This window comes from Podarcis bocagei (assembly GCF_964188305.1).
Source record: "Podarcis bocagei genome assembly, chromosome: 5".
NCBI classification, from domain to species: domain Eukaryota; kingdom Metazoa; phylum Chordata; class Lepidosauria; order Squamata; family Lacertidae; genus Podarcis; species Podarcis bocagei.
Genome location: NC_138129.1, coordinates 50,239,903 through 50,262,528, shown reverse-complemented (window position 1 = coordinate 50,262,528; position 22,626 = coordinate 50,239,903). Strand labels below are relative to the sequence as shown.

The 22,626-nt window shown below is 43.7% G+C and overlaps 2 protein-coding genes across 3 annotated transcripts in view; both read left to right on the top strand.

Annotated features, from left to right (window-relative positions):
• SORT1 (sortilin 1) overlaps nucleotides 1-6,034 on the top strand; it is a 53,634-nt gene extending 47,600 nt beyond the window's left edge. For both annotated transcript variants that reach the window (XM_081194164.1, XM_081194165.1), the window contains exons 17-20: nucleotides 43-151; nucleotides 869-975; nucleotides 2,283-2,394; nucleotides 2,636-6,034. In XM_081194164.1, the coding sequence (XP_081050290.1) occupies nucleotides 43-151; nucleotides 869-975; nucleotides 2,283-2,394; nucleotides 2,636-2,650 (343 nt within the window). In that variant the 3' untranslated portion in view covers nucleotides 2,651-6,034. The remainder of the gene's footprint in view (nucleotides 1-42; nucleotides 152-868; nucleotides 976-2,282; nucleotides 2,395-2,635) is intronic.
• Nucleotides 6,035-11,663: 5,629 nt separating this feature from the next.
• LOC308587596 (galanin receptor type 3-like) lies at nucleotides 11,664-13,092 on the top strand (the record flags this gene model as incomplete). The annotated part of the gene is made up of 1 exon (XM_081195262.1): nucleotides 11,664-13,092. One exon carries the CDS (start codon nucleotides 11,664-11,666, stop codon nucleotides 12,669-12,671), a length of 1,008 nt encoding a protein of 335 aa, XP_081051388.1. The 3' UTR covers nucleotides 12,672-13,092.
• Nucleotides 13,093-22,626: the final 9,534 nt, after the last annotated feature.

The window sequence follows — 22,626 nt, the reverse complement described above, 5'->3', positions numbered from 1 at the left end:
GCTTCGTAATACTAGATTATTGAGACTCTTGATGAATTTCAGATATCGGAAGATCCCAGGAGACAAATGTGTTGGTGGGGAAAATCCCATCCGTGAAGAGACTGATCTGAAGAAAAAATGCACTAGCAACTACTTGAACTCAAGCCAGCTGGTAAGCTTTAAAAAATGCAGAAAGAAAGTGGAGCAAAGAGATAAAGAGAGGAAGGGTGGGCAACCTTTCTTTTCCTGTCAAGGGCCATATTTCCTTGAGTTATTCTGTTTGAGGCCATATGCTGGCAGGGGAAAGCCACTGGTGAGTGGAATCATCCCTTTTTTCTCTCTGAACCCCCTTCTCTTTTTCCTCCCCAGTGTGCTAGAGTGGCAGATCACTCTTGTCAGAGGCCTGCACTGATGGCTTTCAGGGGGTCAACTGAAATTGGGCTGGGGGCTGCATATAGTTCAAAGGCTGCAGGCTGCCTATATATATGAGAGGTAGAAAGAGAGTATTCTAATCAATGTAAAAAGAGTGCTTGAAAAACAGCCCATTTGTCGTTAATATTTGAGAAGCAGTTTTTCTTAAAATTCTTTGCCAATATTAACCTTGACTCTGTTCAAGCAGTAAAATGAATGAGCTTTCCAAATTGGCTGTTGAAGCTGCGGTTTGGCATTCTGAACTAAGTAGTCAAATTTCACCCTTTCCAAAATCAGCTGTTTCATTCTCTCTCCCCAAATCTTTATAATCCTCCTGTGATCCATGCAGGACAAGAGAGTAAGTTATTGAGGTAGGGAGAATATGCTAGGAGAATCATTATAGAAATGACTCAGTAATCAAAGTGATCTAATAATTTGTCATAAAATCTTAATGCATCTCTCTCTTTTCTTTCTACAGTCTACTTCCTCCAACTCCACTCCAGTCATACTGGCTGTAATAGGCTTGATGCTTATGACTGCTGTAGCTGGAGTAGTCATCATTAAGAAATACGTTTGTGGAGGAAGGTGAGCCTTGGGAAGGGATTGGCAAGATCATTCTTACTTTTAACTATTATTCAGTTATTTTTATGCTGCCTTTCAGTGCCAGAGACTCTGCCACCACAGCTCAGAATTAAGAGCATGAAACCAATTCAAAACAGAAAAACAGTAGCTATGTAACATAACACATACATATAAAACAGCAGGGGTTGTAACTATAAAATCACCAACCTTATTCAGTTTAAGGCAGATTGGGATAGTGAAGTCAGTAAGGCCCATTTAAAACAAGCCAGAGAGGCTTCTGTGGGAAGGAGTTCCACGGGGACAGGGCCATCACTGAAAGGTGCTCTCATGTTTGTCGGCCTGATAGATCTTAGTGGTGGGCCTGTAAGGAGGGTATTTGTGGCTGGTCTTAGAGCCCAAACAGAAGTGTAAGCAATTGTTCAAATTACCAGATCCCAAATGGTTTAGGACTTTAAAACTAACAACCAGTGCTTTAGATTGGACCTGAAAACACATTGGCAACCACTGTAGTTAGTACAGATAAGGCTTTATATCAGACTACAGCTGTTTATGGGGGCCAAGCAGTCTGCACTAGCTGGCACTTCTAAATTGTCTTTAAAAGCAGACCCACGTGCAGCACATTATAACCCAATCTGATGTAACCAGGGCATGAATTACCATAGCCAGGTCCACTTTCTTCACAAAGGAATCCCACTGGCAAATTGAGCAGAGCCCATAAGGAGTGCCTGACAACTGATGTCATGGGTACCTCCATAAACTGCTCTGAGTCCAGGAGAACCCCTAAACTGCAAACGTGATCATGGCAACCCTGGTCACACATTCCTAGATCAGCAGGCTTGCCTGCCCACAGTACCTCTGTCTTGCCCGATTTTGAGCTTCGCATAGACATCTAGTTAGCTGCTGTGAGAAGAGGATGCTGAACTAGATGGGCCATTGGCCTGATACAGCAGGCTCTTATATTCTTGCCTTCATCCCTCATCCATCCCAATACCTGTTCCACAACTTCGCCAGGAGAGATAAAACTACATGCCAGCTGCAGACCCATGACACTTTAGCCCAAAATGACAGATGGATTCATATAGCATTGTTGCACTACCAGTTTTTTTTAAAAAAACCTATATAGGCTCTAAAGATACCCAGTGTTTATTGGCTTAGACCAGATAAAACAGCCAGAGAAATGGTGTCTCAGCAGCAATCCATATAAAGTTCTTCCAAAAGTCTCTGGACGTTATACTCACTTCTGTTCAAAGAATGTTGATGCTACCGCCATAGGGCCAAGTTCATTTCATGTGTGTTTGTCATTCCCCTAGGTTTCTGGTTCACCGATACTCTGTCCTGCAGCAGCATGCGGAAGCGAATGGCTTTGATGGCGTTGACACACCAGATGCCAATAAAACGGGCTACCATGATGATTCTGATGAGGCAAGTGATTGTAACTGATGTGTATGTGTGCACACCATGCATCTTTCTGAGCAGTACATGTTGGCTTAGAAAGATAAATTTGAACCCCAAGCATGTGATTTTGGCTTATGTCACTTTGAAAAAGAAACAGCTGTATATCTCTGAGGGGCTAAGTGGGTTGTATTTGCCACAGCAAAACTGCAAAGAATCATGATCATCAAATGTTAACAAGAAGTATTATCTTCCCCTCTTTTCTTCCCAGGACCTTCTGGAATAGTGATATTGCAGATCTAACTAGAATTGGATTCACATGGATTTAGATGCTGCTACAGAAGGGCACGAATGCAGACGGTTCATTTTACTTCTAATTTGAATGCCTTTTCTGTATCCAAGGGATTCTGTGTTCCTACTGCTTCCATCAAACTGTCTAAAACCAAGAAGGCTGCAAGAACTGCTTTGGGTGGGTGGGTGTAGAAGGGGGAGATACTGCAGCTCTGAATAAGGAAGAAGGGAAACCTTTTTTAAAAAAATATATGTAACTTTGTTTTAATCAGATTTCTTTTTCCAACTCTTAAAGGAAAACTAAATAGGAATGTGAAAGCAACATTTCATTAAATATTAGCATTACTAGGTACAACATACCTTGCTACTAGGAGAAGGCTCCAAATCCCTGGGTGGGGGACATGTTCCACTCCAACACTGTGATGACACTGCTTTGAAGCTGTTGCAGTGTGAGCAGCACTTCTCCTAGGAAGCAGGGCAATGAGATGCTATGGCAGGGACTGAGAAATCTAACCAGCATCCCGGGGCTGTGTGCCAAAACAGGGTTGCTTTTCGTTTTCATTGAAATGTAATCAACTGGGCAGATGTGTGCCGTGCAAAGCAGAGATTATTCCAAGGCTAGGAGCAACTCTGTGGCTCTCCGATTCCAAGGAACTAAACTGTGAAATCGGCATGTGTGTTGCCATAAATCTAAAAAGCAAACGCATGGGGGGGGGGGTTAAATTTATCAACTGTAAGACTAAGTATACAGATATTCCAGAAATATGACTTGTTTAGAATGTTATGAAGGAACAGAAATTGTTTGCTTTAAATCGGGTTCTTGAAGGAAAGTTTATTTGCGCTACCAGCAGCACCATGATGTTATTAAGTGTTTCTAATTTTCATTCTATTTTTAGATTATACATAGATCAGTGGTTGCTACACATGCACCGCTTTGCTACTGTGTTTTTCCGACTTCTGTTCAACAACACAGTTTGACTGTTATGTGCCATGTGGAATCATAACTATTTCTCAATATTTTTTGGGTTCACAGAGGGTATTGTGACTTGAACCTTGAGTAAATTAAGTTTCTTGAACTCAGTAGCTAAAAGTTGGCCTGTTGGGGTGTGAATTGGCGATGGAGACATCCCACTCCAGTAGCTATTATAGTAAGATCCAAGGGATTCTTACTATAGGGGACCCATAGAAACACAAAGTATTGAGCCAGTGCGTGGCATAGGTAATATTCGGCTTTGAAGGGACTGAGATGCTTGGAGAGACATGTTTGAACTTGAAAGACCTTCATAACATTCAGTAATGTATTTTCTTGAATTTTGGTCCCCAGTGGTACTTTTTACACTTATCTTAGGACTTTGTTCTATTCCAGCATAGGTGAGTGATTAGTCACAATTTATCCACACTTCCCACTGCATTTTCCCAGGGAAAACCACTCTTTTGTGCTTGATCGGAGCAAATGACAGTTTGGGTTCGGTTGCTAAAGAGTGGTTTTCCCTGGAGGAAAGCAGCAGGACAAGAGGAAATGTGGATAAGCCCCTAGACAAAATATGATTCCCCACTCACCTGTGTTGGGAGCGTGGCAGGGTCTGAATACCTTCCACATACCACCTGTACCCTTAATCTTGCTATGAATGCCTATACTGGAACTTGCCCCACTCTTCTTTTATTCCCCAAGTGTTCCTGCTGGTGAGGCAGCACTACCAGGAAGGTCTCACTGGAGGTTTCAGGCTGAGGCTGCCTTTGCTCCCTTGTGGTGCTAGGGCATGCATCCAGACACGAGGAGCCCTGGGACACATAGCATATTTTCCCCAGGGTCTCTGGTGTGTGTGATGCTTAAGGACCACCTTCCCCTTACCCAGCCCCAGTACTTCCCTAAGATTATCAGAGGAAAACTTGCTGGTAATGCTGCAACCTGCTGAGTGTCATCCAGCGACAGTCTGGAAGTGGTCCTTCTCCATAGTGGCATCTACCCTCTGAATGCCACGCTCCGCAATTTTTCAGGAGGCACTGACTGTTGGGTATTTCCACCATTAATCAGTTTAGCTTGCCTTTCTTCAAAGAAGCAGGATTTGTTAGATATTCAGTGGCTACCAATTATGCCCTAGTGGTTAGGACATGTTGCTAAAGTCACAGAGCTTTCCACCCCTCTTTTTGGCAATAATGAGAGTCAGAAACATGAAATAAAGTGTCTGTCCTGGATTTGTTTTCCCCGCAGTTACTTTGGCATTATTGTGCTTTTTTATTGGGCCCTTACTTCCTCCCTTACATCACTGCATCATTTGATTATATCTCAGGGTGTCATTGTCTTCCTTGGTACAAAATTATTTTGTCCCTTGCAGAAGGTACCAACGAGGAACACATGGCAAGGAGGAACGTTTGTCCCTGGAAGATACTTGTAGCTTATTCCACTTGTTGTTTATTCTCACTCCATTTGGTACAGAAGCACACTTGCATGTAAATAAAAGTGCTGTTTACAGTCAATGTTAAACTCGCAGTAACTCAACCAGGAACTGAAGGGGGCTCAATAACCTTGTGTCTGACAGCTGCTCCAAAACCCCTGCTCTTAACATATTTGAACTTCTTGTGTACATCTGTTCTGTGCAGAGCCAGGTTCAAATCGCTTTACTATCCATGTGATGTGGCTGAAACTCTTTTTAAGTGCTGGGCTGGGATTGTGATGGAAAGCCTGTAATGTAGCTGGTGGTGACCTTTTCCATTTCACTGAGAACATAATCTGACTACTTACTCTTCCTATTATATGTCCTATTTTCTATGTTTATTAAAGCATCTCTGGAAGGGTGGTTAGGTAAGGGAGTCCATTACTGGGCATGACCTGTTCCATTGCTCCATTTCTGTTGGTTCCCCTCTCATAAGACACTATACATTGTGGCACATTGGCTTATAAAGTGAGAGCATTCAAGGAACTAGAAACCTCAATAAACTAACCAGGTCCTTGTTACTGTCACACACTTGCCGCCCTACACAACAGTAGCCTTGTCCTCCATAGTGTTGAGTATGTAGGTAACACTGCATCTTCGTCACTGCTCCAAGGGTGCTGCCTAAGTGACAAAGCAGTCCTGGAAATGTTGCCATTGCATGAGCTTTGAAGTATCATTGTCTCCCTGATGTGTCTGTAAGGCAGACCAGACCAGACCATGTGCATAATGGCTGTAAAATATAACATAACAAAAAGCCATAGCTAATACACTCCTCTACACATAATTTCTTAAGATGTACAGTCTGAGGCAAGGTGCAGAAGAAAAACAAAGGAGCCATGTATAGAGTTTGTAAATAAGCCTGGCTATATTATAAATTTGTACTGGTATTTTTCTGTATATTTGCAATATTTGGGTTAGAAATAAAGACAAAAATTGGGCTTTTATGTGGTCTGCCTTTACTCTTGTGAGTGTGAAACCTTGCTGAAACACGATCATAAGGAACAACATACATCATTTAGCCATTTTTTCAGGGCTGCTGCTCAGCACCGAGCAACTTAAGGGCCTGCTGGATCAGGCCAATGGCTCATCAAATCCAAAGTGGCCAACAGGATGACTCTGGGAAACTCTCAAGCAGAACCGGAATAGTTTCCAGCAAAGTTTTCAAAAGAATTTCTCCCTCTGACTGCAGGCAGAGCACAACCATCATGACTTGTAGCCGCTGATAGCCTTAACCTCCATGAGTTTTTCTGACTCTTTTAAAGACTTTCACTACCTCCTGTGGGGAGTGAGTTCCATAGGTTAATCTTATCCTGAGATAAACATAAGAAGTAAAGGTGTAGTTTTTCCTCTAGGACTGGCCTGTTCATGTGGCAGACTAAAGTAGCTGCCTCGGGTGGCAGAATCCAAGGAGCGGCACTGCTGTGGGCATCCTACCTTCCCCCAAAGAAGTGGCTGCAGTGGGTTCTGGCAAGATCTTGGAAGAGCACTGCAGGTACCCCACCTACCCACCGCTGCTACTGCAGAATTGAGAAGTGGCAGGTTTGGGGTTCCAGTGAGATCTCACAAACAGCCCTGTGAAATCTTGCCGGAACATGTAAGTCACTGTGCAACCCCAGTAAGCAAGGCTGCAATGGGGTTGTGTGTGCAGGCTGGTCCTTCCCTTTTTCGTCTCTGACAATAAAATGGGATAGGCAACCCCTGTCTGTCTCTATGGTTTCTAGCACTGCCTTTCCTGCCCTGGATATGGATGGGAAAAGAAGAGGCAATGAGAAGGCTGTCTTGCCACCTTATGCCTGGCTGTCCTTCACTCGCTCAGCTACCTTGTTGGAGGTGCTGCAGTTCTCTTTCCCATGTGAACAGCCTGCAGTGTTTCGTCTGCATTACAATTTCCCAGATAGTTCTAGAGGTTGGAAGGTGTGTGTGTTTGACCATTCAGCCCAGGGTATATCTCTAGGGTGTGCTTTTGAACCTTGCAGAGTTTCATTTTCCCTTACTCTACAACCTGTTTTAGTAAGATGATGTGCCGTGAAATTATTTCCTTGGACGTAAAGTAAAAGCTGCTGCTGACTATTTCAGTGGCAAAGCTTTGGAATCTGTAGACTCTTCCACAGTAAGGGCTGGCAACATTGGCTCAAAGCTTAGCTCCATGTTTTCCTACACAGATAGGAGGGCTAAGAAAAGACACTGGTACTTTCTCTCTCCCCCCCCCCCCAACACACACTTCTGACACCCAGCACAGGCACCTGTGAACTCCTGGCATCAGATGCACCTTAAGGGCATGGCATGCCCTTCATTTCAAGACCCTAACCTATTTCTGCAGTTGCTTGTATGTCCTGTGCTAAGAATGTATTTGCTGGTATATAGAGTATTAAGAATCAGAAAGTGGCAGATGGGGAACTGGGGACCTGGGCTGCTGCTTTTCAATGCAAAGAGAAGCAGTGGAGAAAGGGTGACACATCGTGAGGATATTGTTAAGCTCCCCCCCCCACCCCCAGTCAGGGTTCCTAGAGGTGTGCATGCCACAAATCAAGTTGGGGACTTCAGTACGTGGGGAAGATTTTTAATTCCTTCTGCAGCTGCTACTTTGTCTTTGTAAGTTAGGCCTCCCCAAGGATTCCAGACCCATATTTGCTGCTTAATGTCTTATCCCATTCTGAGGATCAAGCCACACAACCACTTTTTATGAGCTGTTTTTGTTTTATTCTTGGCTCTGATTTTTCTTATCTCTGTGGTGTTCTTCCACCCCCCCCACCCTGTATCTTCATCTTGTGCTGTATGTAAAAAATAGATATTTTGTGTGTGCCTGAAACGTAGACCTAATTTTTATTTATATTTGTATCTGCCTGCCTATTATCTGTCTAAACTTTCTCTATATAGCCCCCCCCCCCCGCCTGGATAGTTTGCTTGAAACAAACTTACACACTTCACTAGGAGAGTGAAGTTAGCATAACAAGTTTACCTTTGCTCAGAGCATGCCATGTGCACAGGGGAAAAGCAAAAGGTGTGAGCCTTGAAGACATCCACTCTGAAACAAAAACAGGCAGCGAGACCTTCATTAGCATCTCTCCAGTGGCTGGAACAGGCTGGGTCATGTCACGAGTTGCTTTCCACCGGCCAGCCCTCCAAGACATCTTTTGACTAATAATGTCAAAAACTGTGTGACTTGAAATATAATACAGAAATAGATCTACTTGAAAAATGGAAGAGTCATTTGAGAACGTCTCCTTTAAAATCTTGTGGCCCATGTGGGGTCAAGACTTGGGGACCCATCACAAGCATTCTCATAATCCTTTGACTGCATATACACTGTAAAAGTTTGATAGGCAAACATTTAAACAGAATACAGCTGGCCAGTGCTATTTTTCTAGGAAAAAGAGGTGCTGGAACTCACTGTGAACGCCTCCCTTGTTCTCTTGTAATGGCAATGGGGTCCACCTGAGAGGTGACAGAACTGAGTTCTGGCAAGTTCTGGCTGAAAAAAAAGCCCTGCAGCTGGCCCATATTAAGGGGAGGGGAAAAGATCAAGTGACTTTTTGCAATGCCTCTTCCATCCCCTAACTCACTCTTCTATTGCAACACTGCAAGTTTGCTTCCTGCAATCTGCCTGTTGTTTTCCGTTTTAAAAGGATGCCCTTTTCAGAGTTTCTTTTTATTCTAAAGGACAGAATATGGCACCAAAAGAATAAATGGGAAATTGCTCATGTGTACTGCAATGGATATGAGTTACATCACACAGCCCTACCAATGACCTTCTTTTCCATAAGGAAAAATGAAGTACACCCCAAAGTATAGCACCTCTTTTTGGCACACACACCCCTTTAAAAGTGGACATTGTTGAATTAGCAAATGCCAGATCCCAACTATAAGGGTGAGCTCATTGGCTACATGGGATCAAGTGTGACTAAACTATTTGGGGGACTCTAATCCCCAAACCCACATTGCCACTTGTTTTTCCAGTACTTGCTTGTATTGTGAGTTGTTCTCTGTAATCACTGCATTTCTGTACTATCCTGTACTAGGTTCCTGTGTACAAAGAACTAATGGCAGCTTACATGTGGTTATTCCATCAACTACATGTATGAAAAAATATACATACCTGAAGGTACTTTGCTCTGAATTTAATATTTTTTTCAGCTACTTCCCCCATTCCTAGATGCCTTTAAATGCTTGGTGATGGTGCATGTCTGCTCAGCAGAAGCCCCTGAACCCTCGCCCTTTTATCAATCTGTTCCCAAAGGGATGGTCCCTAAACTAATTCTAATAGTAATAGTTCACTTTCAAGAAGTTAAGTTTTGCCAGCAGAGATGGAGGGGTAGAATGGCTCATTCCATCCTAGGTTGATTTCTGCTCTAATATGATGAGGCAAATGATTCTCTCTGACTGAGCTGGCTGCCTTTGGTGCTCAGATGAAAGAGTGCTGATAGGCAGGTCTTCTTTAGTGGCAGCATCAGTAAGAGAGCATCCAAACCACTTGGGCTGTGTGTGTTTGTGTACCTAAGTCAGTCTGCAGAGGTTCTGAAAAGAGACGGAAGACAAGGCAAAAGGAAAATGCTCCTGACTCCAGCATAATTTACACATCCATTTGCTTTGCTCTCTAAGTGGTATCCGGTTCAAACATCAGCAGTGAGGTATGATCCTTTGCTTCCTCTCATTGTTAAATCCTTAGTTTTAAAGTTACCCTTCCAGATTCTTGAACTTGTCCCTCCATCCTAAACATGTTAAACAGTAGAGATCTTAGAACAGAGTCTTGTTCAGATGTGTTGTTCACACTAGGCCATTTCATATGTGTCCTACAGAGGATGCATTTCTTTGTGGGAAAGAAAGAAGATGATCTCAACATGCTATTGGTGACACAGAAATGAATCTGATATTTTTAAAAAATCTATTGGATTTGAAAATCTGTTGGACAGAGATTGGGTCCAGGTTCTTGCACTTTCAAAGTATGATTACGCAGAAGTCTGTTTTTGAAGGGGAGGGCAGTAATAATCTTCTGAGCATTTTATATATTTATTTTTTACATTTCTATAGAATCCAGTAATGAAAGTTCTTTGCACACTTTACAATAAATTACAAAGATCTAAATGAAACCACCTGTTCTGTATCTTACTATGTGGATTAAAATTCAAGTAAAGACTGTTTGTATGGAGGCTCTGTTGTGAAACTAAAGTCTGTTCTGAGAACTAGCCTTACAAGCTTCAGGCATAGCAAATAGCTCATCTGTCCCCAGAATACACAATCCTGGTATGTTTTGTTGAACCTGTATCTAGACGACTTCTTATGATTCTTTCCTGCAAGACCCACATGATTATTAATTTCACTTTTCATGTAAATTCTTCATGGGTGTTTTTCCATGGAGGAAAACACTTACACTGGGTCACTGCTAGCAATGCAGGTGTCTGGTGATCTAAAAGAGACTTGAGTAGGAGCTCATTTATCCATGTTTGTTATTCCGGCCTCTAAGCCAGACCTTGGGGTGTGAATCCTAGTGCACTTTTCACTGCAGGCTATACATGGAAGTAGATGTGCACCATACTGTAGTCCTCCTAGGACACTGTTCTTTGCACAATCATAAATTCTGGGTTGTAGTTAAAGCCGCTGTTTTACTTGTGCAATGGAAATAGCATCTTCCTGCACACACACAAAGTAATACAAAACAACCCTGAGACAACAACAACAACAACTCAAGAAAACCAATTAAATTTTACATGGGGTTTTTTTTTGTCCTAGCCAATGAAACAGGATGGAGTAAAACATTTCCAGCAAAAACTGATCCACTGAAGTGGTCATATGTGCCGAGACAGAATTTTCTGTTTGAAAACAAATAAAAGAGCCTATGGAAAAATAAACACCATGTAATCTATTGATTTATTTTGGTCACAGTGGTACTTTTTTGGTTTCTTTGTCCCATCTAATGTTAATGTATTGAGGTTAAAAATGCTCTGTGCCTTGTTCAGACACAAAGGAAGCAGACTTAAATGCCCTTCTGACAAAGAGAAACCCCTGGAGAAGCCCATTTGCTTGTGTGCTGTGGTCAGCTGTGCATGCTGCATGGCTTGTATATTGCAGTGAGTGCCTCCCTATGTGTCAAAGACTCACAATACACATAACTTTGGAGGAGACAGACTGGAAATGTGTGTGTGTGTGTGTGTGTGTGTGTGTGTGTGTGTGTGTGTGTGTATCCCTTTGGTCAAGTACAGTTGACAAGCAAGACTCCCACCATAAATTTGAACTCTGCTGAGCACATTAAATAAGGAACACTGGGCAGAGATGAAGTACAAATGGAAAGACTCTGTTGGCACACACTGACATTCGAATAATTAATGCAGACTTTCTTCCTTCTTCCTGTGCAAGCCGTAAGTAGAAAGTCAGGTGTCTCCTCTCACCTTCCTTGCCCCTTCCTCATTCTTAATAGTGCAGATTGCTTTGAACAAGACTATCATTTCCATGATTATCCCAAATGCTGCATTTCAGAGTGCATTGAAAGTCATATTTTTGTTTCCAGGGAACAGAAGAAAGACTGGCAGGCTGCTAGGAAATTCTATGGCACAGACTAAATAAGTAACTGATGCTACTATGGACTCCAATTCCAGTGCAGGGAATGGCACCAGCTCTGGCTTGAGCGACCTTTTCCTCCATTATAGCAGGAATGTGTTTGCTGTCCTCTATGTCCTCTTCTTCCTCCTGGGCATGCCTGGAAATGGCTTGCTGCTCTGGATCCTTTTCCGAGGTCTCCAAAGAAAGAGCGGCAGCCACATCTCACGCCTGACGGAGCCTCTCTTCCTCAACATCGTGATCCTGGACCTCCTCTTCCTCCTCTACAATGCCCCTGTGATGTTTGGCAACATCCTTTTCAGGGACTGGCGCCTGGGCCGCCTGCTGTGCGTCACCAACCACAGCTTCTCCATGTGGGTCTCCTTTGCTGCCTTCTATAGCATGCTGGCCATTGCGCTGCTTCGCTATACGGCTATCCTCCACCCTATGAGAGTGATGCCCATCTCCCAAAAGCAGATAGCTATCGCTTGCGGGCTCATCTGGGTGACCTGCCTTATATTCTCCACTCCTCTCTGGATTAATTATGAGATCATTCACGTGGAGGGGCAGACTTATTGCGTGAACCAAATGGCATGGAAGGAAGTTAACCTTTACCTGCAGCTCCTGGGAGGGGTGGGCTTCCTGCCTCCCACATTGCTGATGGTTTTCTGCTACTTGAGGATCATCTGTACCCTCAAGGTTAGGAGGGGGCTCTCTATGCACACAGCCTCCAGCCTGCAAGTGAACTGGCGAGCTTCAGTGATGGCTTTGGTCACCATAGTGACCCTGGTGGTCATGTGGCTCCCATATTGGCTGGTGATTTTCTTTATCAAGTACGACCAGTTGCTAACCACAACCCCTATGTACTTGGCTTATCACCTGACGTCTCTCCTGGCCTTCGCCAACCGCTGCATTAACCCCATGATCTGCTTCTGCCTTTCTTTCCAGTTCCAGGCCAGGCTGAGGAACCTCTTTAGGCGGGTAGGAAAGGGAATTCGTCAAGTAGGTCCTATCCATTTGGGTAAGATAGAAGTGTTAGGTAGCACGTGACTAAGGTGTACAATACGCTTTGCTAAAGTTGTGTGGAACAAGAATTTATTATTTCCTGTCCTGTAGCCTGTCTGAGGGATCCCTTACATCAGCGCTGGAGGGCCACCGATTCCCTGTCCCTGCCCTATGTGACATACACAGAGCCCATAAGGAGAAAATCATACGTGGTAACTTAATTAGTTGTACAGTGGTACCTCGGGTTACATACGCTTCAGGTTACAGACTCCGTTAACCCAGAAATAGTGCTTCAGGTTAAGAACTTTGCTTCAGGATGAGAACAGAAATTGTGCTCCGGTGGTGCGGCGGCAGCGGGAGGCCCCATTAGCTAAAGTGGTGCTTCAGGTTAAGAACAGTTTCAGGTTAAGAACGGACCTCCGGAACGAATTAAGTACTTAACCCGAGGTACCACTGTACTCATTTAAAATATTTGAATCTACTTCTAGAAAAAAAATGGTAACTCCAGGAGACCTTTAGTTTATGTTAAATCCTGTCTAGGGGCTTCATTTCCTAAAATGCCTTATGAAGCATTCCGTTGCATTTTTGATTCACATTATTGATCAGTTGCTTTCTGCCAATAACATATTGTAACTATAACTTGATACTCAGCTCGTATCCATGCAGAGAAGGGCTGCCTTCTGTTTGGACTACCAAACGACACCTTTGAATTGGTGATTTCTGACTTGTTTGTGCCATTAATTGGACACAGATTCATTCCCAAGGAATATGGTACGTTCGTTTACCTGAAATGGTTCTAGTAGCAGCAACAGACAGGGGTCACTGGAGAGAACATTAATTGTGCTGAAGCTTCCGGGCTGGGAATTAAGAGTCCCTGAAATAACCTTTAATATTTAAGCTGAGAAATCTATTGACTTGTAGAATGGGCTAATGAGGTCTCAGTGAGAAACAAGAGTGTGGTTCATTTTTCCTCTACCATTAACAGCCAAATTATCCTATACAGCATAATTACCTGAAGCTCCCTAATGTGAAGAAGATATAGCTCTTTTTCTTCCCAAACCAAGCTTCTCTTAAAACTTATCATTATTCTTTTTTCCCATTGCCTTTATATCCCATCTTTTTCTTTGCAGAGAACAAGGTGGCATACATGGTTCTCCCCAGGGCTGTTTTTCAGCCAAAACTCACTGGGACTCAGTTCCGACACCCCTCAGGTGGGTGCCATTGCCATTATACAAAGGAGGCATTTATGGTGAGTTCTGGCACCTCTTTTTCTAGAAAAATAGCACTGGTTCTCCCCAACCTCATTGAATCCTTACAACAACCCTGTGAGGTAGGTTAGGCTCAGAGACTGTGACTGGCCCAAGAACCCTGGTATCCCAGGTCCTTGTCCAACACACTAACCACCATACCACATTGTCTCTCTTCTACACTATATGCCAGAATATGGCATATCCTATGACAATTCAGGGACACGGGTGGCGCTGTGGGTTAAAACACAGAACCTAGGACTTGCCGATCAGAAGGTCGGCGGTTCGAATCCCCATGACGGGGTGAGCTCCCGTTGCTCGGTCCCTGCTCCTGCCAACCTAGCAGTTCGAAAGCACGTCAAAGTGCAAGTAGATAAATAGGTACCGCTCCGACGGGAAGGTAAACGGCCTTTCTGTGCACTGCTCTGGTTCGCCAGAAGCGGCTTAGTCATGCTGGCCACATGACCCGGAAGCTGTACGCCGGCTCCCTCAGCCAATAAAGCGAGATGAGCGCCGCAACCCCAGAGCCAGTCACGACGGGACCTAATGGTCAGGGATCACTTTACCTTTACTATGACAATTCAGCAATGATTGTCTTGGTATTATGGAGAAATTAAAAATGCCAGTACCCTATTCAATACAATACAAAGTATCAAATGGTTATGCCTTCTATCCAAGCCTTCCTCAACCTGGTGCCCTCCAGATTTTGTTGGACTACTTTTCTCATCATCTCTAACCATTGGACATGATGGGTGGAGCTGTAGTTCAACAAAATCTGGAGGACACCAGTTTGGGGAAGGCTGTTCTATGCTGTAATGGATTTCATGTACAGGCATAGCTTGGAAAGAAACTGCTTGTGCGTGGGTACACTACGATTTTGCATTTCAAACCTGTCATTGCTTCTAGCTATGAAGTCTGGGAACCTTGATTCTGTAAAGGCACAACAGGCATTTAAGGAAGAAGATCAGCATCCTTACAAAGCAACAACCCGCACAATTATTTTTACAATTCTTCTGTTAAAAATTCCATACAAATGCAATAGTAAATACATCAATGAGAATTAACTAATCAGACTCTGAAGTAACACAAAAGTCCTACAAAGGTTGCTAACCAATTCTATATTTCTCACAAAAAAATGGGGAAAGAGAAAACATATTTCTGCTTGCTGTCTCTTAGGCAGACATGTTTAGATTGCATTCTTATACACGCTTAACAAGGGAGTAATCCTCAGTGAACTCGGTGAGACTTACTTTTGAGAAGACTGCCATAGAAGTTCTTCACTGTGGAGCATAGAGCTGATGTGGGCAGGAGCCAAACTCAACACAATTGAAACTGCTGTTCATGGAACAAGTGACTAGCCATTTCTTTTCAGCAAGTTTCCCTGGAACAAACCCTCTTCGTAAGATTTCATGCTGAAGTGTGTGGAAGAAGAGACCTCCCGGACTTATCTCAGAAGATTACTGGGAGTTGTTAGGAAACCCCTCAAAGGACTACATTTCCCAGCACCCTTAACTTCTTAAGTTCCCAGGATTCTTTGGGAGAAGCTGTGACTGCTAACATGGTATAAGAGTTCTTTTAATATATGGTGTGTGTTGCAACCAAAAACTCTCTGATCATCACTTGACCCAAAAATTGTGTCTACAAGGGGCTGCAAAACCCATTAAAGATATTTATATCTGATTATCTGCCTAGCTCTGTCCAATTATTTATCCAATGATGTATCATGTTCACATATCACAACATTGAATAAAAATGCTTTTTTGGAAGAGTCTTCAGTGGAATCGACAGTTTCTGTGAAGTATGAGGACTTTGAAAATCAAAGGCTGCTATCAAAGGAAGGGATAAGTTAATGTTTTCAGTTGATTCACTCCCACACTCTTTTGGTTTGCAAATTTAGCTAGTGGTTACTGCAACAAGTGAAATAGTCACTGTTGTAGTCTCCCAATCAGTCTCTGAGTCCTCCTACCCAGGACCAGCTCATGACATTTTGCTGCCTGAAGCACAGGACAGTATTTATTTATTTTTATATCTCACCTTCCCTGTTTTAGCTTCACAACAACCCTGCAAAGCTGGTTAGGGTAAGAGATTCTGACTTGCCCAAGGTCACCCAAGTGATATTCCTGGTTAAGTGGGCACTTGAAACCTGGTTTCCCAGCTCCTAGCCCAAAACTCTCTAATCACTACACCTGGCACTTCTCCCAATCCAATGTACAACAGCTACCCAGATCACCAGGTTTTTGTGTTTTTTACTTCAAAACTAGTAACAGGAAAGCATCCTCCATTGCATCTGAGGGCAGAAGGCTAGGTTAGGGGACACAAAGCAAGCTGCATGGTACACACAGATCGGTCTGTTACCTCCTTCTGCCTAATGGTAGGGCCGGCTTTGCTTACCTAACATTGACAAAGCTGAGAGATGTGTATGCCTCTTTCACAGTGTGAGTACAAGAGCAGGAAGCACTCTTCCACATGCCTGGGATGTGGTTTCCACATTCCTTTACTTGTGCACTGTATTATTATTCAAGATCTCCTTAAAGCAAGTTCAGTTCCTAGGTAACTTGTTTAGAGAGTACTCAGGTTAATTGCTACGATTCACTCACAATGTAAAAATTGTGTCTCTGGGCGTTAGGGATGCCCTATTGTCAAGTGCTCTACTCTTAGGGTTTGGTGGTGGTGGTGGGGGGAGAAACCCTGAGGGAACAAGAGTGCCCACAGGTGACATGTTAGTAACCCTTGTGTCCTCTAGATGTCATTGGACTGCAACTCCCATCATTCCTGACCATTGGCCATATAGGCTGGAGCTGATGGAAGTTGTAGTGCAACACCCTGTGGCGAACACTACATTGACTACAGTAGGGTCTACCTACACCATTTCCACCACCCAGGAAGACCAGGGATAGTCACAGAACATGCAAACATATACTGTGGGTAAAGGGAAGTACAGGAGACCTACGCTTATCTCCTGAATGTGGGTTTGTCTTGGGTGTAGCTTTACTAGCCACCTCCCTAGCAAACCATACTGGTGAGATATCTAACGGCCATGCATCTTCATGGGGGATAGATTTCTGTGTATTACAGGAGAGCTTAAAATATCTTCTTTGTTTCCCTCCCTCTTTACCCATAGATCATCCACATGCTGCAACATGTGAATATTGTGTCTCTATTCTGCAAGCCCCGCCTCCTTCTCCACCATGACTACAAGGGAGGGGGAGAGAGAACACATCTTATCCCCACAAGCCAGGCAAAGTAATATAAGTCACCATCTGCTGGGAACAGATATGGGAATTGCAGAACTGATCTCTATCTCAACCCAGCTGCAATGATTTACAAGTGAATTGTGCCCTCTCTGATGTCTGTTCATAAAACACAATGGCCTGGTAAGCTTTCACCCTTTAGCAATTGCTGCTGAATACTGTACCTAGAGCCTTGTTAAATGAACTGGGAGGAACATTTTATTCAAGGGGAAAGCTGTTTCCTTTTGCTTTGTGGTGGTAGTGGGGAGGGATTGATCTTTTGGTTCGGCAGTGACTGGTGTCAAAGCTAACCTTCTGCTGTCCCTTTGCAGTCCAAACCACGGGTTAAGCTGGTGAGTGGAGACATGTGGTGACCCTTATGATCCCAATGGAGTGTAGGAGATGTGCCCTTATGCTGGCTCATGTTTGGAAGGAAGTCTCTACCTTGTCCACACTCCCAACGCTTCTTCTGAGATGCTCAGATTCAGCAGAGTATGGGGATGCTGACCCATTCAGGGGCATGAATGGAAAGCAGTGCTTGAACAGAGACTCATAGACTTGTAAGGGCACTTCATCTCATGCAACTGCCTGCTCAGTGCAGAATCTAAAACATACATCTGAAATCCTATCATTTTTGTTATTATTGCTGTGATTTGTGTTTAATGCATTAATATGGCAAATTTTAATATACATATACCCATTACTCAGGGGCCAGGACAATGATATGTTGTTGTTGTTGTAGATTCATATTTTCTCAGTTTCATCCTCACACTGGAATAATGGAGCTCACAACAACCAGCGAAGATTTCTTTCATGCTTCCAACAAGACTTTCAACGCCTCTTCTCATGGGACAGACGACAGCTTTGGTGGCCTGACAGTGACACAGCTGAGATACATCTTTGCTTCTTTCTGTGGCCTCATCTTGTTGGTTGGCTTTGCTGGCAACCTCTTCATGCTCTTGGTCCTGATTGAGGGCTTCAGGAGCAGCAGGAGCACCAACTCCATCTCTGCCATGACCAACACTCTCATGGTCAACATCACCATCTCTGACCTGATCTTCCTCCTCTACAATGTTACTGTGCTGCTGCTCACATTTGTCTATGAGGACTGGGAGATGGGCTTGGCTGTGTGTGTCAGCAGCCAGAGCTTTTCCATGTGGACCATGTTCTGCAGCTTCTACAGCATGGTGGTCACCTCCATCCTGAGATACCTGGCGGTTGTTCATCCCACCTGCTCCTTCCCAGCAAATTCACTCCAGAGGTTTCTTCTCTGCATGGTCATGTGGCTCATGGGCTTCACTGTGTCTGTCCCCAACTGGATACACCAAGGAGTCGTCGTGCTTGAAGATGCTCGATACTGTACGCTTTTGATGACGCCGAGGCAAACATACCTGTATTTTGTTCTCTTTGGTGGGGTTGCCTTCTTCCCCTTTGTGCTTCTCTTGGTCCTGTGCTATTCCAGAATCGTCCATTCCCTCTGGTTCAGGAAGATGGTGGTGGTCCACTCATCCTCAAGCATTCGGCTCAACAGGAAAGCAACTGTCATGATCCTGACCGTATTGGCGGTTTTCATTCTGATGTGGATACCATGCTCAGTGGTGATATACCTCTCAGCCACCCACAGCCTCCCACAAACTCCTGCAGGATTTGTAGCCTCTGGCTTATCTAGCATTCTGGCTTATTCGAACTGCTCCGTAAGCCCCCTCATTTGCTTTTCCCTTTCAGATCAGTTTCAGGCTAGCCTGAAAAAGTTGCTTTGCCGACGAGGTCCCAGGTAACCCCAGAACCAAGGGCAGAGTTGATTGGACCCAAATAACTATGTCAACAGTCTCTAAGAGGGAGCTAGAGGCAAACTTGGGATACTTAATCAGACCAAGCACTTTGTCATTTAAAAACAAAACAAAACACCAATGTGGACTCACTGTGCTTTGAAGAACAGTACTGATGACATGCATTATATGCTACTCTGTAGAACAGGTATAAGAACGCTAATTGCAAATCATAGAATTGCAGAGTTGGAAGGGACCCAAAGGCTTATCTAGCGCAACCCCTTGCAATGCAGGAATCACAGCTCCGGAATCCATGACTGATGGCCATCCAACCTCTGCTTAAAAACCTCCAAGGAAGAAGAGGTTGTCTTTTCCACTGCTGAACAGCTCTTGCCATCAGAAAGTGCTTCCTAATGTTTAGTCAGAATCTCCCGTATAATCTTGCTTAGCTTTATCATCCATTATAATAGATCTGTAAAAACAACCAATAACAAACAAATAGCATAACGTTTCATTATTACGGGACAGCCATACCGTTTGGTCCCTTAATAGGAATCGGCAGCAATTCATTAAGTCACCTGTTCGTGAGTCTCTACTGAAAGACCCACAGGGCTTTTGTGTGCTATCAGGGGTTCTCCCTGGGGCTGAAAAACATGGTGCTGAGTCAGTCTCTGTCAAGTAGATGTCGCTGTTGCATTTTTTAAATTCCTTCGCGAGCTCATTGCTGTAAATGGAAAACAGTTATGGAAATGCAGAGGAAGTCCAAGCACAAAGCAGCACTTTCACTGTAGATTTATTTTATTTTATCGCACCTCTTTCCAGTAGCTTTTCATCTTTTCCTGCTTTTAAATGGGCACAGGGCTGCTAGAATTTAAATATATAAATCCCCAGCCATGTTGTCCTTCCTTTCCGAAGCAGTGCTTTTTGCAACCTGCCCCAGGAGCTGCCTCAATGCTCCTAATCACCGAGAGAATCTAATAATGAAGCAATAACTACAAAGCAATTTCTCTGGCAAGTTGAATTGTTCTGATCCAATCCTCATTGTTCGGCGTAAATAATAAATCAGAACGCCACAAAGCAGAGCAGCAGAGGGGCCATTTTTAAGAAACGCTGCAGGAATCTGCTTGACGTAAGCAAGTGGCACGCCAACATGATTTTGATTGACTTTTCATCATTTCCCATCTCGCTTCGGAAGGAAAGGAAAGGCACATTTGCGCATACAGTGATGCTTCTTGCACCATTCAGAACATAAGAGCCAAAGAGCTGTGACAATACTCTGCTGATATCATTTACTACCAGGTTTAGCAAGATCAGAGTGGGTGGTGGCAGTGGTTGGATTGCTGTACCTCCAACATTTCCCAGTTGAAAATAGGGATGTTTCTCACACCCTGCAACTGACCCTCCTCAACCCCCAATTTTTGGTCCTCCCCTCCTGCAGAGCATTTCCTATCAGAAGAAGGGTGAGTGCCACCACCAATAGGTCTCAGCACACATGCCCTCCACTGTCCTAAGAAAACCCCTTAATCCTTATTTGATTTTATTCTTTGGCAGATTTATAAAAAGAAAAGCACACATCAGTATTTTTTTATACATATAGAAAGGGTCAAGATTAGATGCGGATGCACAAAGCATTAAAAAAAAAGGACTGGGTGAAAAGCCATTGGAACCTGCATTCTGGAAGTGCGTGTGGCCAGTCTCAAAAATAAGCATATTGGTGAGGGAGGAGGTGTGGCCTGGGGAAAGTGTTGTGAGGGGCGGGGCAGAGATTGAGACATTGGATGGGACAGATTTGACCCATGGGCTGTAATCTCCCCATCCCTGTCAGAGGTGTCTCTAAACCTGTGCCCCTGCATTGGGCTTTCCAGTAGATAGCATCCTGGATACTTATTAGGTGGTTCAGTTACCACTTCTGCATCTGAGCCTGGCATCATCATGGTCCTTGTCTAGCTTGGCGTCTCCTTCCACTGTCAGACTGCCAAGACTGCTGCCTGTTCTTCAGATGTGTCTTGGGCAGCCTGCATGTCCCCCTCTTCAGCTGGCAGGCAGAGGCGGAGGTCAGAAAAATGTGACCCATCCTAGCATGTCCAGAGATTTAATCTCTTTACATTAGATTTCTATGAAATAAGGACCCACCTTGTTCTGGAATTGTAAATAATAATAATAATAATAATAATAATAATAATAATAATAATAATAATAATAATAATAATAATGTTTTTTAGCATTGTTTATAATGGTTGGGACCTCCCTTGGGACCTCAGGATGAAGGGATAGCTGCTGCTGCTGCTGCTTCTTTTCTTCTTCTTCTTCTTCTTCTTCTTCTTCTTCTTCTTCTTCTTCTTCTTCTTCTTCTTCTTCTTCTTCACCATGACATTATGGTCTCTAGAAAGTTGTCTAAAGCCTGCTGCACCACTGTTGCGTCTTCTATGCTCAGGGAAGAGATATCTGTTTCCAGGGACTTGGAGGACATCCAGTTGAAGAGAAGAGTTTCTCCAAGCTACAATTCCTAATCAGCTCTCTTGGTTGTGGGCCCCTCTGTTAAGGACCACCACATACGTCAACTTTTTAAAAGATAATCATCATCATTAGGATGGAAGGATGGAACCAGCTTTATATGTTCACAGTTGGTGAGATTAAGGCTGCAAACCTACACGCACTTTACTTGGGAGCCAACCTCACTGAAGTCAGTGGAGTCTGCTTTCAGCCACATATCCACTTCACCTTGATTTTAAATGTTTCTGTTTATAGTGAAAGGCTTCAGCTCTGCCAGCCTTCTGCTGGCCTACAATTTCAGTGGGAACCAAACCTGGAAGATGTCTGCAACATGTTGCTTAAGGCAAGGAAATCCTCATTCTGTGAATCCACTCTCATTGGTCCTTCACTACTAAGGGGCAACTCTTTTCCTGGCACTTGGTTAAAGGTTGGGCTCTACTGAACTCTCTGATTTAATTTTCTTCTGCAAGAGCTACTTACACAGCACTCCCTGAATTTTGGAGAAGTGGACTGCTTTTCTGGTGACGCACAGATGCACTAAGCTCCCCATGGAACCCCGTGGATTGGGACCACTTAAAGGGTCATGATGTTTCCTGCAGATCATACTTGATCTGGCACATAATGACATTATGCTGTGGTTGGAAGCAATCCTTGATCTTTCTGAATGCTCATTAAATAAATCATGCAAGACCTGAAGTATTAAGCCCCTATTAGTATGTGTTTAGGAATCCCCAGCTCTCTACTGGGAGAAGAACAGTGGATGGTATTTTGAATGCCAAGAAAAGGACTTTGCTTCAGATATTAGCTGACAATGATTGCTCTTATCGATTGTTTCCTATCCTTCCCATGCTCCCATGGGCTGCAGAAGCTCAGCATCTTCCCTCCCAGTACTATAATGGTATGTACACTTCTTATGGTATGAATTAGCATTCTGCAAAGACAGAACAGAGAGAAAAATAGATGACTTTTTATGCATGACAAGGAACAGTATTTGGAACACACCACTTTGCCAGCAGCCACAGGCCTTTTGAATGTTAATTACACATTTGCCTGTGTGAATTCAATATAGTGTCAGTTGTCTTAGGCATGCCACACTAATCACAAAAACCACCGATGGCTTTCAATTTCATAGTGAAAGACCCCAAAGCATTTAAATGCTTAGGTATAGTGTACAAACAAATTTGGTGCATCGATTTTTAAAGCTGTATGGTTCCACCATGTTAACTTTGCTTGGGGGTGGATGCCCAAAGCATTTCTATTG